The sequence below is a fragment of the Diadema antillarum genome, unplaced genomic scaffold (assembly GCF_040938485.1).
Source record: "Diadema antillarum isolate AM-2024a unplaced genomic scaffold, OU_Dant_1.0 seq00000595_RagTag, whole genome shotgun sequence".
Taxonomy (NCBI): domain Eukaryota; kingdom Metazoa; phylum Echinodermata; class Echinoidea; order Diadematoida; family Diadematidae; genus Diadema; species Diadema antillarum.
In genome coordinates, this window is record NW_027271526.1 from 392,074 (window position 1) to 409,352 (window position 17,279).

At 40.5% G+C, this 17,279-nt stretch overlaps 2 protein-coding genes across 2 annotated transcripts in view; one reads left to right on the forward strand and one right to left on the reverse strand.

Moving 5' to 3' along the window:
- The window catches only part of LOC139735730 (sodium- and chloride-dependent GABA transporter 2-like), a 97,371-nt gene extending 93,624 nt beyond the window's left edge, over positions 1-3,747 (forward strand). The window contains exon 14 of the mRNA XM_071646479.1: positions 15-3,747. Within this exon, the coding sequence (XP_071502580.1) occupies positions 15-230 (216 nt within the window). The 3' untranslated portion in view covers positions 231-3,747. The remainder of the gene's footprint in view (positions 1-14) is intronic.
- Positions 3,748-9,707: 5,960 nt separating this feature from the next.
- Positions 9,708-12,199, reverse strand: LOC139735732 (serine/threonine-protein kinase 35-like). The gene is made up of 2 exons (XM_071646481.1): positions 10,956-12,199; positions 9,708-10,140 (listed from the first exon to the last, which is right to left on the reverse strand). Exon 1 carries the CDS (start codon positions 12,156-12,158, stop codon positions 10,971-10,973), a length of 1,188 nt encoding a protein of 395 aa, XP_071502582.1. The 5' UTR covers positions 12,159-12,199; the 3' UTR covers positions 9,708-10,140; positions 10,956-10,970.
- Positions 12,200-17,279: the final 5,080 nt, after the last annotated feature.

Sequence of the window (17,279 nt, forward strand, 5' to 3'; positions counted from 1 at the left end):
TTTTTGCCCGGCAGCGCTGGACTCTGCTGACCACTCCATACCTACCGCACTGCCGGAGCAAGACGGTCAATCCGCCGCCCACCATGCAGGAGGTGGACCCCTGCTTCCCCAACATCGAGCTGGGTCTCAACGGCGGGGACGGCATGATCAAGAATGGCGCCGGCATGCCGCCGCCGCCCTACGCCGAGTCGGTCGCTATACAAACGTACAACGCCGTCGACTCCGTCTAACGCATCACATGCGAGCGAGGGAAAAGCCACTAGGAAGAAAAAAAAAAATCAACCAGACACAAGCCTGCCCTCTGCGTTCCCGTTCTGTTCAACCCATCGCAACTTTTGACCCCCCTGAAACCCGTAACATTAACAGTGAAGGAAAAATACACAAAGTGGCTCTGTTGGAGGAACCCTCGCGATGAACTTTATGTCCTGGTCAAGAGTCACTGAACTTTATTCCAGTCGCATGTCAAAGCAGCAAAAAATCGAAGGTGTTCTGGTGACCAGTAATGGCCGAAATAACGAATGAATCTTGCAGAGAGAAAGGCACAGACATTTCCAGCCTTGATTTCAAATTGGTTGCCTACCCTACGCCATTTTGCCATGTTATTGAAAAATTATCAAAAATCAATCAATATACGGTAATTATTCAAGTCTTGTACATAATCGACCCGTCAAGGATTATTTCAACCGCCTTATCGTATAACTGATGTACTCTACTTCTTGATCATAATTACACTATAATTATCATGGAACTGGTTATAATTATATAGAGCAATATATGACAAACTGCTTATCATGAGATTGTGTAGTAATTCATTACTAAGGGAAACATTACTGCAAATCTATTAGTCAACTGCAGCTGCATGGTTGGCATCAACCAAATCATGTCGTTGGTGGCGGTATGTCCATGATCGATGTGTTTGTTTGTATTATAGTCTTTCCTCGGATAATTGCAATCATGTAAAGATGAGCCACGTAGGAGTGAAGGTCTTACCACAAACAAACAAGTAGATAAGTTGACTCCCAATTTACCCCCGCATTCTCCAAACATATTAGCCACTCACATGGCCGTAAATAATGGGCTTTGATGAAATTGAAATTACTATTGATATAACCCTGACACGGGAAGATACGAGCCAATATCAAACTTAATTTAATGTAAATTTTGAATTTTGACCTAACAATTTTTTTATTTTGTTAATTCAGTGTTCTGCATGTTTGGTTTAGCCTGGCTAACAGACGTAAATCCTTGGTGATTTCTAATGCCGAAAAGAATGTGGAGCCACTTTCCCAATTTGTAGCTGGTCAAGGTTAGAAAAAAAAAATCAAGGCAATTTCAAGCCATAGCTCATAACTTCCTTACCTCAGCCAGAGTATTTTTAGATCTATAGGTATGACGCGAGGACTTTTCACAATGACTTTAAAGTTGAACAGAGGTGTGGGTGGAGTGGCTGAACATACGGTAGGTGGACATGTAGTGTAAATATCTAGGGATGTGTTTTTACAAGAAACAAACATGATGAATGGATTGCTATGCATTGTAAGTATATCGTCCGGATGCCAGTACGTGCTAGCAATAATTAATTGATCATCACTTTTAATCGTCGTAGGTGGCGTTTTTTTTAAAGTAAAGCTTCTAGAGACAGTTTGTTTTCAGACCAAACGTAGAAACTACCTTCCAAAAGTAGGGCAAGGTGAGAATGCAATTATATGACAAAACAAAACAAAAACCGACTGTACAGTTATGAGAAATGTAAATGATGATTATTACTACCGTTTCGGCTGTTGTGCATAAAATCTATTGTACGGTGATCTGCACCAATATTATGATCATTGGGTCACAGCAATTCACCCGGCGTTCTACTTTTCCCTTACAATTTCGACGGATTCTACAATAGGATGACAGGGCCATTGGCTGAACTAGGATTGTGATATTCGACAGAAATCTTAAATGATGATCGATTCTGTTCCATGAGACTTCCAGGCACTTTTCATGGAGCGTTAAGATTAGGAATTGACGCAGCAACATTAATTAACGACCGGTTAATTCTGTACGAGTGCTGAAACACTCGCGTTCAGCATGACTCCGTGTCTTCCACAGTGTAACAGAGCTTATGCAATGTTTTGCGTTGGTCATGCAATATGCATACGTGTTTCATGTAGTTGCTGCTCAGTGCAGAACGTCATTGTCCGTCAGAATTTTAGTTGTGCTTACGTATTTAAAAGCCCAAGGCCATGTAACATACCTGAGGGAGTAACACTACCCAGGGTAGAATGGTGTATCCGTCCCCGCGTTGCAACGGTAGCATACATAATCTAGCGCACACGTGCGGTGGACTCTTCCATTGCTGAAAAAAGAGAAGTTAAAAGGGGGTGGTCGGCATGTATGCATTTACCTTCCCCAACGTAGCACTTAGAACGGCTTTCCTTTTGATTTGATGGCCTGGACTAGGAGATGTTTCCTACGGCCAAATTTTAGAAAACGAATGTGTAATTTCAATATAGGATCGATCCATAGCAAGTGAATCGACAATTACTGCTAGACGGCACTGTAAATATCGTGGCATCATTGTTGCGAATGCGGGTTTAGTGTGCTTGGTGTTGATGTTTTGTGCTGCAATGCAGAGGTCGATATAACATTGTGATGTAGGAATTTGTCATGAATTTTGATGCTGCGCCCGGGCGAATCTGAGGGCAGTTATAATGCGAAAAGATATGACCTTTGACCTTTCGCCTCTTGTATATTATGAATGATTGCAACAGTGTAAATATTCTCGAAGGATGGTGATGTAGCATTTTGATCGACAGAAGTGAACGTAATGGGGAAGAAGTCGGACATTTTAGTCATACACCTATCCGTATAATACCAGCAAACGAAGTGTATACCTTGTCCACTCAATGTACCTTACGAGATAGAATTGTAAGTAATTACGGTCTATTATGTCACTTGATGTTGGGGTTTTTTTAAGGGGACATACGAAAAGAAAAAATCAGATGTCTGACGCGGGAGGGCATTGAATGGGGAAATAGTGTGATATGGAGTGAATATTCCGAAGCATACATTTCATAAAATCCTTGCTCAATTACCAACTTTTGTTAGAAAAGTAATTACTTTCACTACTTTGAGAATTTTTCTGGAGTGATGTCGCTCGAAATGTTATTTTGCCAAGGTATATTTGAGGGTTGTGGTTCAGATGTTTTAATGTCGCCTCCCAAAATCGTTGTTTTTCCGCTGTATTAATTATTTGTATATATAACACGTGTGTGTGTATGTGTATCTATTACTGTCTGGTCCAGCCCAAAATCATTGTCTACCTCATGCTTCGATCTGTGTGATGATGGCTTTGCTATGAATGGATTTGGGACAGAAGTGATCATCCTTTTTGTGTGCGCTCATTAAGAGCAAAATAATTGTTCTTGGGAAAAAAATGCTTCCCTCGTCTAATAGTCATGATAGTGTAGTGCAGATTTCTAATATGGGAGTAATACTTATAGTCGAAGTAGGATAACAGAATCACAATACTCAAGTTTTCTCGGGCGAGAGAGATAGCGCACGCGCGTGCGTGTTTGTGTTTACATATTATGTACTTGGTTTCTGGCCGTGTAATGCCTCCTGGAAGACGGTTTTGGGGGCGGGGGAAATCATCGCACTCATCAGTAGGCGACTAATAGGCGAGTGTGTATTTGAATTCAATATACTGAGGAGACAATAAGAGTTAAATCATATTCCATCCGCACGGAAAGTTCTTCCATGTCTATTGAGTACAAGGTATTCGTCATTGCACATTAGTGGAAGTCTTTTTGAAGGACTTTTGACAGTCGTCACAGCGCAGAAATGCTAATGCAGTTTGTGTCGTAGCTCAAGACTAGTGAAGGCCATCTAGTCGTTCATGTATGTATCCATGTAGACAAATTGTATACAATGTATTGTGTTTATGTAACTTCGTGCAGCTTGAGTGGCCCTTTTTCCACGGCAGTGTATCGAATAGAAAAGTTATGTTCAAGGCGATTGTGCGATTTTATTGCCGTCACGTGTGCAATTGTTTTGGCGTATCCGGGCACTACATCCACATAGTACCAGACAAACTGATAAAATTTAACGAGCTGTATACGGTTGTGTCTTCTTCCCCTCTCTTCATACGAAGTGCACGGTGAAATTTTGAGATACTTTTTTTGCGAATTGTTTATCAGTATATTTTGTCTTTGCTACTGTGAATATACGCGAATGATATTTCTAACTACTATATCAACTTGCCTGAGGAAAAAAAAAAAAAAAACTAAAATGATGAATGTTCTAATTTGCTTATTCCAGTTGACTCTTATCCAGACAATTCCGTGTCAGTGCCGTCATGTGACCGCATAGCGCCCTCTATAGAGTGAAGAGAGAGTCGATTTCTTGCAGATTTGGAGTAATAATTAATAGGGCTGTGAAGAACGTGTGTGCAGTGTCCGAGGTTGTTCTAGCGTAATGAATGCTTCATGCTTGTAAATTTCTTCATCGGTAGGGTAACACTGGAAAGATAATCCCAATTAATGTGCAAGGAAAATCGTTTTGTTATGGATCTTTTCATGGCTCAGTTTCAGTAAATGCAAGTACCAATGAAGTCACAGATGGCGACAGTTGAATTCCATGAGTATTGTAACATATTCATCTTGCGCTCTGAAAGTTTTTTAATACTCCCGATTTCCTAACAAACCATTCTGTTTTAAGTCTTAGCCATAATTATTTCATAGTATCCAGACATTTAGCAGACACTAGTGTTTTCCTTTAATGGAAGAGTAAAAACATAGTGCATTAAGGGTGTATGTTCGGCATCATAAGGTTTGTCATGTATTTTTGAAACTGCTTATGAATACTTATTTTCAAGAATATTGGTGGCATCTAAGTAATTTTTAAACCTTGACGCTTAGCTCCGACTGACATTCATTATGTCATAACAAGTTTTCTGAAAATCGAATAAAATGACTGGGAAAAAAGCAAAAACCAATAAAACAAATGTGATGTTGACATTTTCATTCAAATTTTGCATTTTCGCTCTCTCCTATTTGAACCCCTTTAACTCTTTTACGTCTCAAACACGTTCCTAAGTTACTATTTCTTTTTTTTTTCTCTCTTGCTGCATCTCTCTCCTATTTCCTGTCTTCTCTCACTTTCCTTCTCTGTCACTTTCTCTCCCCCATCTCTCTTTTCCTCTCTTTTTGTATTAGCCTCTGGAGGTTGTCCTCCTGAATTTCTGTCAAATTTTGTTTTGATGTTGACATGCCGTTGCCAAAACCTGGCCGTATGGTTTTCAATGACCTATGATGAGTACAGTTGCATTTTTCGATTCCAGTATTGAATGTTCTAGATGTAGTTTTAATTATTATTTCGTTTCGTTGAGTTTTTTTTTTTCGTTTGCTTTGGTTTGTTTATAGTTTTTCTCTAAAAAAATGTGTTTTTGCGTTTGCACTGTGGTTTATCAGAACATAATCTGTTTGCCGTCAAAAGTGTGTAACCATGATATACAATTCAGTTGGTGTTTTTTTTTTTTTGGAATAAATTACACCGTACAGTAATCAATTTACCCATGCGGACATAATGGCGGTATTAAATTGGTAAGCGAGCATTCAAGCTGAACGTTTGTGGATGACGGCCCTTTCGAAAGACTTTCGGAAGGCACTGTTGGTTTACAGACATAACATACTACACTTTGCATAGCTATCACGGGTGACTTCTTCTTTTTTTTCGATCGATGTGTCCGTTTGGTAGCGAAGGTTTTCGACGTTCTGGTTCCAACGTTTGTCCAGAAATGAGAACAAGTGATTTGTGCTAGATGGAAAATACAGAGACATCACAGATTGAAATATACGGAGAATCTCGTGCAGTGGGCTTTCATTTTGCTGTCCAGTGTTGCTGTCCCACCCCCTTTCTCTCTATCCTTTTTCTCTGTTTAAACAGTAAACATACATATAAGTGTACATGTGTGTTTCGTTTGTGTGTATGTAAAAGGAAACGTGTTTTGTAAGATGTATGTGATTTGTACTGTGTACGTGCATTATACGTTTAGCCGTCATTTACAGCTGCAGAGCTTACTAGTACATGTACATGTATGTCCCTACCGCTGCTTCGTATTTCTCTCTCACCTCCCTACCCTGTACACGTACAGATGTACACTCTTCCATCCGAACTTTAGTCATTTTTTTTCCGCCAACGAGCCGTTCTTAGCTCAACACACGCCCTCAACGAGTATGTGTACGCGAGTGGTGTTTTCCAAAAGCAAACACTGATGAACACGACACGTCAACAAAAGTACTTTGGAACACCAATAAGTTTTTTGAATCGTCTATTCCAGTGCAAATCAATTTCCAACATTTACAGTTACGATTCATCTTCTACGTCAGTATGGCACAAAGAAAAGAGAAATCACTGTCACAAACAAAGGCACTGAAATAAATAACTATGACCAGTATAGTTACATAATATTTACATGTACAATATAGTTAAAGGTTTCCCGTTAAGGAACAAGTTTTACAGGTACATCGATCTACATGGCAAGTCTATAAATTCTACAATATTTCATACTAACTAGACTTGCTTCATTGCACCGATAACAAAGTTTTTACCTTACGAAGATAAGCATACTATGAATATCTTTCGGACTTGAATACAATGGAATAAATGGGGAGTACCTTCACGTAGGCCTACCGCTGCTCAGGGAGTGTGTCAGATGGGGTCATCCCACGAGACCGACACCCACGAGTCATACAGTCCACGAGTTTGACATTGACCTAGAGGTCCACGAGTCATACAGCCCATGATTTCGACTACATGTATAAGTAAAAATAGTACACGAGTTCGACATTGAAAAAAGGTCCACGAGTCATACAACCCACGAGTTCGACATTACAACACGTGGCTTAAGTCGCTCTCGTGGGCCTTGATTGCTTTAGTGTTGAACTCATGGGCTGTATAACTCGTGGGCTGTATGACTCGTAGGTGTCGGTCTCATGACGTGCACCCCGTCAGATAAAGGCGGCACCATCATCTCACGACCCCTTTGTTACATTTATGTAGATCTTGAATGTTAAAAACATTAGTAGTGCCGCTCTCCAGTGAATTAAACTCACACAAAAGTGATTTGTCTATTACACACAGATGTCTGCCGTTACGATTTAAAATCTGAGGACCAGTTATGTTCATTTTGTACTTGTAGGTACTTCTTGAATAGAGTTTGTACTTTTAAATACAATGACTTGCGACTCTGCGAATACCAGAGAAAATTGATAGACACATTATTATACACGATCTTCTCCAGAAATCACATGATTTCTTTTCTTTTACACTAATTGCAGGGCAAAATAATTCAGACATTTAATATTGAATTGAATGACATCGTGTCTGGTTATATGCATATACCTGACTGTACGGACATTATCCATCGGAAAGCGTAAGTCGATGGTTTCTCAAGGAATTTATATTCTATAAAGATGTGTACGAGCTTCTGCGCTGATGATCCACTTACGTACTGGTTAAGTACAGTGCAGGAGGGGACGTAAGGTAAAATGTCTTGTGTTTGGGGTGACGATTTATTTTTGGCTTTCTCTCTCAGATTTTCTCCTTGTAAACAAACTGCATTGTCAACTTGCCAAATGAAAGAAACAGTTTTCACGGGCCTGACATTTTGAGACTGACTCCACGCTAAAACGACTACTTTCTGACTAGGGGTGACATAATGATAACAGTCCACACGATAATAATCATATTTGCCCGGGTCACGACACTCTATACCCCTTCTGCTCCCTATAGGGTTTCATTGCCGACGCTAAAACCTGTTTCATCCCTTACCCTACTCTGGGTAGCAGGTTGCAAACCAGATAGGCCTCGCTCCCTATGACAAGAGCGATTGCATGTGTAACTTCGATATCCGTGCGGATCGTCGGGATCTAATGAGCTAAATCATGCACTTCCGCCCTCTCGAATTCCAAGAGCGAACCAAAAATTAACTGTTAAAGGAGTTATTGGGTTCGATAATACACTGCATGCATGTACACACGAAGAATATCATGTGTTATAACAAATTGCACAAGAAATTACTTCATGCATTGTAAGGGACATGCGCATTCAATACAGAGCATGACCGATGGTGTTAAATGCACGTACAATTTGTAAGGACATTATGTAAAAACAACAACAACAAAACAAACGAATAAACTCTTCGTCAACCATTCGCCACAGTAGACAATATTTGGAGAGCTGTGATCTCTCTCTCTCTGCATTATTATCTGTTTTTGCTCAGATCTGGGAATGTCAAATCACATCCATATTTATATTATACTTGCGTATAAGAATTTGACATCATACGTAAATGTTCTTAATATTTATCTTTGTTCTAAGTAGGGGCCTCCACTGTGCTGGAGAGTGACATTTGAGTCGGTGACGTTCAGGTACATGGGATTGTTGCCAATAGGATTTGGGGATCGTTTTCTAATTTGACAAGGTACTAGTGTACACCGCATATAGACAGATGGCATACACACTGTAAAGTGCATTGTATTTACAACATGACTACAAGACACACATACTGTATATGACTACAAAATGCTCTGCACAATGTCAAATCTAAGAATTCCGGTATATAAGTGAGAGTTTGAGAGAAAGAGGGAGAGAGGGGAAGAGATACATGTATACGCAAACGAGTTTAAAATGCTTGATTACGCGTATTCGATAGTCTACATGCACACCTGCGTATGGCTTACAGAGAATGATATAAAACATGACGTTGCCGAAATGGCGAATAAAATATGGATAATGTCAAAACTGTATGGAACATGCTAAATGCTATACCTAGACCGAAGAGAGACCATGTTTATCCATGTAACTTTTGTTCGTGCTCATGACCGATGTTTGTCCATGTAGGACAAAGCCTTATGTACATGTATTGTTGGTAAAATATGAAAAAAATCTAGTTCAGTTTCAATAGAAATACAGTAATTTTAAATACTGAGAAATAAAAAGCAACTGAACTGAAAGAAACATTACAACCTTTGAAACATGACGTGAAAAAAGCCCTAACTTTTATAATACGTATGAGAAAAAAAAAATGAATTATGTACACTTGTATATGTAAAATTGCAGTTCGTGTAGTATAGAATGAAGATAGGTAAAAATGATAAAGTAAAACTACTGACTACTGCCTCCTTCTAGGAGAGTAAGGAAACATGAATATAACATAATATATTCGTCTGGACACTTCGAATGACCGTTATCATTTACTGATTCTATGTACAGAATATCGGCAAGATTATGTATACATGTCAACCCACCCATTTGCGGTACAGATTTCTGCACTACCGGTAGAAGCTGACATTTCATAAAGTTTAGTGTACACAATTACAATCTACAAATGTACAGTGTATACACTGCATTGCACACATGTGTACATGTAATACTACTGTACATGTAACAAATCATGAATACAAGCTAGATTTGATATGCTACATTAAAAACTATTGTAGTCATACCCTCAAACACACAAACACAATCGCCTTTTCATCTGCCTGTTTTGATGAAAATTGATGTTTCGAGAGTTTACAAGGTCTTCGTGATAATTTCAAAACACGATGTTATGTTCAGTGAATACACAGAATTATACGTATTTCCATTATGTTCCTTGCAAAAGGAGTCATACGAAAATATGAAAACATCACGCAATTTGCTCATTAGGTATACTTTTCTAGCTCTTCACCATCACGAGATCATTTGGCTATGTACAAGAGAAACTCTGAAACCTTACAGAATCAATCGGTGAACGAGACGAGATCGTAGAAGAAGCCCCCTTGTTTTGGGGAGACACTCCTTTCAAGTAGCGCGTTATTTCCGTCTCGTTGCCATGGAGACGACCATCGTCTGCTGCCAAATTTGAGAACAACGCTGGGTGATTAGCGCGGAGTTCTCGTGGTACAGTGTACAGTAGTGCATGCGTGACTTGTTCTTTCGCAAAGTTGCCAGACTGTCTTTTCTCCTTGTTCTGCTCCGTTCCTCAAGGAAAAGCCTCTTTCATGGTCACATTATTTAAGCGTCCATCTTTCCTTGTCTGTGAATTGACGTCAATCAGCTCTGAGGTGCGACGGTTTTCCAATTTCCTTGTTGGATCTGAAATTGTGTCTGAAAGAAAATGACGAGGAATATACAGTTGTACTTGCTTTACATACAGATCGTAATACATTAATTTACCATCAACGTGGTCACCTGTGGGACTTTTCAAAGATGAGACTAAGGCTATGTACACTGTATGTAAACAAGATGTAAGTGTAGATATCTAATGTGAATTGCAAGATGATAAGAAGAAGGAACCTGCATATAAATTGCATTGAAATTTTGATACTTTGTTATTAAAAGTACAATTTGTAGACATCAAAGTTAGTAAAATTTGGTCTTAAACTGCATCACAATAAACGTTGATAAGAAGTTTTATGAATAGAATGCACAGTGTGCATGCAACAATACTTATCTACAATGTAGATGTGAACATATTATTTTGTACAACCATCACAATGAAAGACAAAAAAAAAATGTTTACGTTGCATTCTTTTTTACTGAATTCCTTGACAAACACGATTGCTGTCTTCAAGGTCATGTACTGCGTGTACATATTGTGTATCAAAATGTTTGTATACGATGTTCAAGATATACAATTAACATAATGGATACGCATGAATTACTTTTGTCTTCAATATGCAAAATAATTAGCCCCAAAATAATATTTTTCTAAGAAAACACAGAATTACTGAGGCCTGAATTGCATCAGCTATTTGAGACGCCGTTGTATGACAGATGTCCATCTTTATTGATGACAAGTTCGCATAATAGGTTGAATGTAGGCCTACACTGTACTTGAAAATATCGAGTGATTTGTGAAGTGACATGAGTGACCTTTGTTTGGCGGAAACATAAGCAGTAGGATGTAAAGAAATACTTACAACAGATGGTGTCAATCAGTTGGAAATCTTGACAGATCTGCTCCTCCTCAGATAGTTACTGGCCCTGATGGAAGCCTTGCGGATCAGGCTGGTCTTTCCCGCGGTCGGCGATGGCGGCTTGATGACGGACGCCGAACACATCCTCGGCATCTGCGGGGGTGATGCACATGGGTTGAACATGGCCGGAGCTGCAGCCCTCTTTCTCGAACTCGCCCTCCGGAGCAGCGTCGACTTATGGTTGTTCGATGACGAGGACGATGATGCTTGCTCTTCCCCAACGTGTCGAATCGTCTCGCACGCAGACAGCATGTGGATTACCCCGTTGGCTGGTGGTCGCGCCTCCGGGTCGATGAGAGTCATCCGACGGACAAGGCTGCGTAGCTCCGGGCTCAGCTTGCGGTGGATCTGCCGGTCTAGGCACATGCTGGGGTTGGTCTTGATGAACCTGCCGATGGGAACGGCTCCATACCCAGGAAAAGAGACATGTGCAGCTATTATGGCTGGTTCGTTCTTGTCCTTACCCTCCAGAACCGAGTGCTCTCCCATGGCGCTGATTATGAGTCCAAGCATGAAAATGTCGGCCATGGTGTTAGCCTGGCCTGGATGTCCCCAGCCATCGTCATAAGCCTCAGGAGGGAGGTGAAACTCGAGACTCTTCGGGAGCTGCCCATCGGGCTGGTAGTCGTCGTCGGCGGCTGGCCCGCACACCTGGGTAAGACCATAGTCCCCTACCTTTACAACAGCCTGGCCCTTGGTACCTTCCACGACTAGAACGCTGAAAGGAGTAAGGGCGTTGTGCGCCGTACCATTCGAGTGAAGATGTTCGACGGCATTGGCGAGTTGGATCATCAACGACTTGTAGGCCTGGTCGTCCAGTCGCTCGTTTCGACTGAGGAGGTACTCGTTCAGGTTGAGAGTATTCTCTCCGTACAGCTTCCACACGGTACACAGGTACATGCTCTCCTCTTTTTCGTTCAGCTGATGCAAAAAGGCAGCCTTGATCTTCATCAGGTTGTTGTGCTGGGGTAGTTTGAGTACCATTTTGCGGTAATACTGCTCCAGGACCCATTTGGCTTTTCCTCTTTTCGATACGGGAACCATTTTCCCCATTCTCTCCTTCCCGTTTATCTTCCTCTCTCGGAGGTGATGTTCCGTGCCGAAGTAGCCGGCACGAATTTTCTCTCCCTCGATGTACCTAAACATGATGCGACTTTCTTTTCGTAATCCAGAGAAGATATGCCACGAAAAACAAAATGTCCCACACTAGCACACAGGTGAAATTTCAGTTGAGAAACAGCAGTGTGATGATCGACTGCAACGAACGGTGTGTTGTTTACAAACGCGAGCGAGAGAACGATTTAAAACCGAGAACGAATCGCACGGGCAGATTCGCTAAACTGTCTGGCGTACGTGTCACTCTCCCTCCGTAAGCGGAAATCTGCCAAAGTGACGCATGAAACTGTGCGGAAGTAGTTCTCTTTGCTCTTCCTGAAATCGTCAATAAACACGGAAAATGACTTAATTCCCCTGATTTGTCCAATTATCCACGACGTAAATTCAGCATCATGTATCGAACACAACGAACGTGCCAGAGCATGACAAATCCGTGTCGTACACTAAATATGGATCCAAGCTTCTTTTTTTTACTACTCCGCAAACGGCTAAACGAAAGCGTGTAGTAAAAGCACGAGGGCTTAGCGACAGTGTGTATAGATGTAGATTCAAATACAGCGCCTCGGCGGAGGTCGCATGAATTGACACCACACAGGGTCTATTGTGCGGCCAACGGAAGTCGCTCATTGGTCGCTTGGGGATCGGGCAAACGACGCGGAGGTCGAAGTGCAGTCTATTGTTCGCAAATCACCTAGACACGGGAATACAATACCTTTACCAGGTGCTCGTCTGTTCCAACTTCCATTCATTGCTTTAGACTCGATTATCATCAAGAGGCCACTAGAAGAAATTGCACGTTGACTTTTTCGAGCAAACTAGTTTTCTACCCAAAGACCTTGAATTTCTGATTATTTGAAAGCAAATCAATACAACCAGTAGAGCAGTGCAAACGGTGCTGATGTTACCACAATCAACACACTTACGACATTGTTAATTCCATTATCATACATAATTTCTGACGATGTGTCACGCTGTTTCATGGAAATCTACGCACTTGGCCTACACGTATGTTGTAGGCCTACTAATAGGGCCTAACCTACTTTGTATTTCCCAATAAAATAACTTGATGAGCAACTGCAAAGGAAAGTTTGTGCCAGTCACAAGCGCTAAATCATCATATCCTCCCGGTTCCTGATTCATCGAAGTGCTACAAGCGAGCTACTAAACACAGTACATAAAGGGGATCTATGACATCTATTCTTTTTCCTGATGTCAAAGTCATGTTTAACATGAGACTATAACAGAAATTACCTCCGAGGAAAACATTCAATTTTCTGCCAAGATGGGGCACTGATTTATATTCTCCTTTGATTTCTCCGACTCTTTCACGAGAAATTAAAGCAAGAAAACTATATAAATCGTAACAGAGCGCAACATACACATTCATACATCAACAACCATTGCTCTCCTTATATTCCAATGCTCTATACTGCATGATACAATCATAATTTGGTGATGGGGTAAACTGAATGTTTTTGATGCCCCTACTTTACCACCTTGCAACAGCTCATTGAAATAAAACACGGTAAAAGTAGACTTAATTCTGCCATCCATCATAATAATGAATAGTTTCCTGTATCAAATCGTGTCTTGATGACTGATTTCACAATGACCACTGTACATTATAGGTCGATGCCCTTATTAATCATTACATCCAGTCACAATGTTGCACACCACTATGAAAGGATCATAACATGTGATACGGTTATTGGTCACCTGATTGTATCATTTCTTCAGTCCCTGTTCAGCGTTTTACAGACTTTAAAACAAAATATTTCATTTCAAGTTCATATGGGACAACAACCTCTGCTCATTTCCCCCGAATACCAAAGACGAACCCTCTGTACGGTACACAAAACAAACGAAACAACCTTTGCTATGATTGGCATCGCTGAGTAAAGATATTATTCCGTTTATACACTTATTTTCTATCATTGATCATAATATAGTGTGAACTGTTATAACTTTTTTTTTCTGGAATGTTAAATTTTCATGGACTTTATCAAAAATTTTCGCATCGAAAACAAATGCGTTCAGCGTTTGCAGACTTAAAGAAATCTTTACCCCTTTCACCCCATAACAAAAACAAAGTCTTTTAGGACCCCTCTGTAAATTATACCAAGTAGACAAGAAAACTTTATCATGATTGACACCGTTGAGTGAAGCTTTCTTCCATTTATAGTTATTTTCTATATATTTACAGTGTCATATAACATACTGTTTTCTGTTAATTTTCATTTACTTATGTCAAGACCGTTCGTGTCGAGAGACAAAAAAATGCATTCAGCGTTTGCAATCTTAAAAAAAATCGTCTGTTTCAAGTTCATATGGGACGACAGTGTATACCTTTCCCACAAACACCAAAGACGAAGGTTTTGTTTCAGAACGAACGAGACAACTTTGCTATGATTGACACCACTGAGTAGAGCTTTTCTTCCCTGTATATACTTATTTTTCATAATACGGTGCGAGACTTTTTTTTCTGCAATGTTAAGGTACTTATAATATCAAGATTGTTTGTATAGAAAATAACTAATTAGCTTCCCGCCCTCTCTCCCCGCTGCACTATACTACTCGGTCCAGCAGCGTGCACATTCAGATCCAGAATGCATTCAGCGTTTGCAGACTTCAAAGAGCATAAACATTTTTGGGCTTTCTGCTTGAACTCCCCCCCCCCCCCCTTTTTTTTTAACACATGGTGTGGTTATTTCACCCTATTCCTATGTCCTTTCCTTTTTGTTATTCCTGATAATGGTTCGATGATGCTCCCCTTTTCATCTTTCATCCTTCCCAGGTTGCCCTCAATAATCCTTAGGATCATCACTGGCCCTACCTCTCCTTCTATTGTTTTCTGTGGTTTGTGTCCCTATTATCCCCTCCCGGACAGTGCATGTTGTGTGTATATAGTCAATGTGTCTGCTTATCCTGTACAGGTGGCTCTCGTTTTAACCCGTTGAGGACGAGTCCCGAGTATACTCGGGTAGGTGTCTATGGGAAATGTGTGTTGTAGCAAAATCAAACCGTCCTCAACGGGTTAACGAAGTTCTCGGGACCGGCAGTTTCCTTTCGTTATATCGAAATTTCGTTATAGCCGAATAACAAAGTATAATGAAGATATACACAGTAGATTTATAATATTTGGGCATTAGTTTTTACTTCGTTAAAACGAGAATTTCGTTATAACCGTGTTGCTTATAACGAGAGTGTACTGTATTATATGTTTGTCATTTAGCCTCTGACGAAAATTCTGCTAGGGTTGGAACCTCAGACCCCTTTTGACTCGAGTCTACTTAAAAAAAATTAAAATGTCAGTTTCAAATTAATATGCGATGACAGTCTCCACCCCTTTTCCTCACTGCCCGAGAAGGATGCTTTCAGGACCCCTCTGCACTGTAGAGGTATACAATGTTGTGCATATCGGGGGCCACCAAAAGTTTTCATGCTGTAAGATTTCTTTCGCGGAAGTGGTATTTACGGTGTCAATTTCCAGTAACTAATTAACAACATGACGCTACGCTGAACTCATGCTTCCCCTTCTCGACAGAGAGCAATTGAAGACAACCTAGCTGTCACAGTCGAACTCCCCCCCTCTTCCTTCCCCCTCCCTTTCCTTTTCCACCTCCCTGCTCAAACTCTCTATCCCCTCTTTTCTAATACCCTCGTTTTGTTTCTCTTTCTCCCCAGAATTATCTAGCTGGCATCCTACCAGAATTACGATGGCCCAAAAGGTGGAAATTATTAATTTCCCATACGCCCCGAGACTATACTCTATCTATTCTTCACTTTGACGTCATAAATTATCGTATTGACAACAGTATAACAAAAGGTGGAAGAGCCACCTCCCTCTTATACCGCTGTCAATGTTGGAAGACCGTTGGAAGAGCCACCTCCCTGGATATAACATGGAAACGATTTTCATAGAAAGAGAAAACAACAGAATATTCACATAAGGCTGTACATGATTGATACCTCCCACCCCCAGAGGGAGAGGAGGTGGGGGAGAGAAATTACTATTCAATCATCCAACATGAATTATTCTTCGTGTTTTATGTAACCAGGGATGTGACTTTCGAAGCAACATCACTGTTTCGATCTGGAATAACATTCAGACGCAACTGAGAAAAGTAAATGTGTGTGTTTCAAGAGGTGGGTTGGGGATGAGACCACGAAGATATTAATAACACCAAGCCGTATATGTATATGGGGGTATAGCTCTGCAAAAGGTAAAAGCAAATTGCATGTTAGTGTACAATTTGTTTGAAGCATTCCTACTACAGGAGAAACAAAAAAAAAAATCATCGAGATCTCAGATAAGCGTAAAGTCAACAACACAGTGAAGTGAATGTGTATGTAAAGCAGCGTCGTCACCGTGTATACTACAAAGCGGCAGAGAAAGGTCAGCTGTGAAGATTATGGGATTATCGTTATCCTTGTGATATGTTTTATATCACAAGTCCCCCTTTGAAAAGGGGAGGGGCAATGAAGGTTGAATCCCATGAATTACCGGGATCCCCACGATTTCACACCGTCAAGATCACGGAAAGTGAACTACGTTAAAACACTTCGTGGGAACAGTCGGGTACAACCAAATGTGTGTGTGTGTGTGTGTGTGTGTATTGGGGGATGTGATGTTATTGAAGGGGAAAAAATAAAGACAAGCGCCTGTCACGCTTTGTAAGGTTTCGGTTTTTCCATAAAAATTATACGGATTACTTATTTTTCGCTTGGCTACAATATCAGCTCAGCGAGGGTCGATTGTAGGCTTATTAAAGGATTATGTGTCAAGATCACAATAATGTTCATGTAACTAGAGGAACTCACGCATTTTACACAAGGGCGGATCCAGGAATACCGTAAAGGGGGCAAGGGGAGGGCGCAAAAAACATATACATATATATCTATCTATATTTATAGATATATATTAAATATTTCTGGTGACGCTTCAGCGTGCAATTTCTCTGTTTTTCGTGCCACTTCCGGGTCTCATCGGCTGAAAAGCAAAAAAAAAAACAAAAAAAAAAAACGATCTGCCACTATATACAGAAGACATTGATTGAAACGAATGAGGCATATACACGCGATAAAAAGAGTTTCCGTTGCCATCATAATAATTCTGAGATGCTGTATGCTATATAAAAATCATCAAAAACT

Bases quoted from the DNA above. Each gene is read 5' to 3' on its own strand.
- LOC139735732 (XM_071646481.1), bottom strand. From the start codon at position 12,158: ATGTTTAGGTACATCGAGGGAGAGAAAATTCGTGCCGGCTACTTCGGC.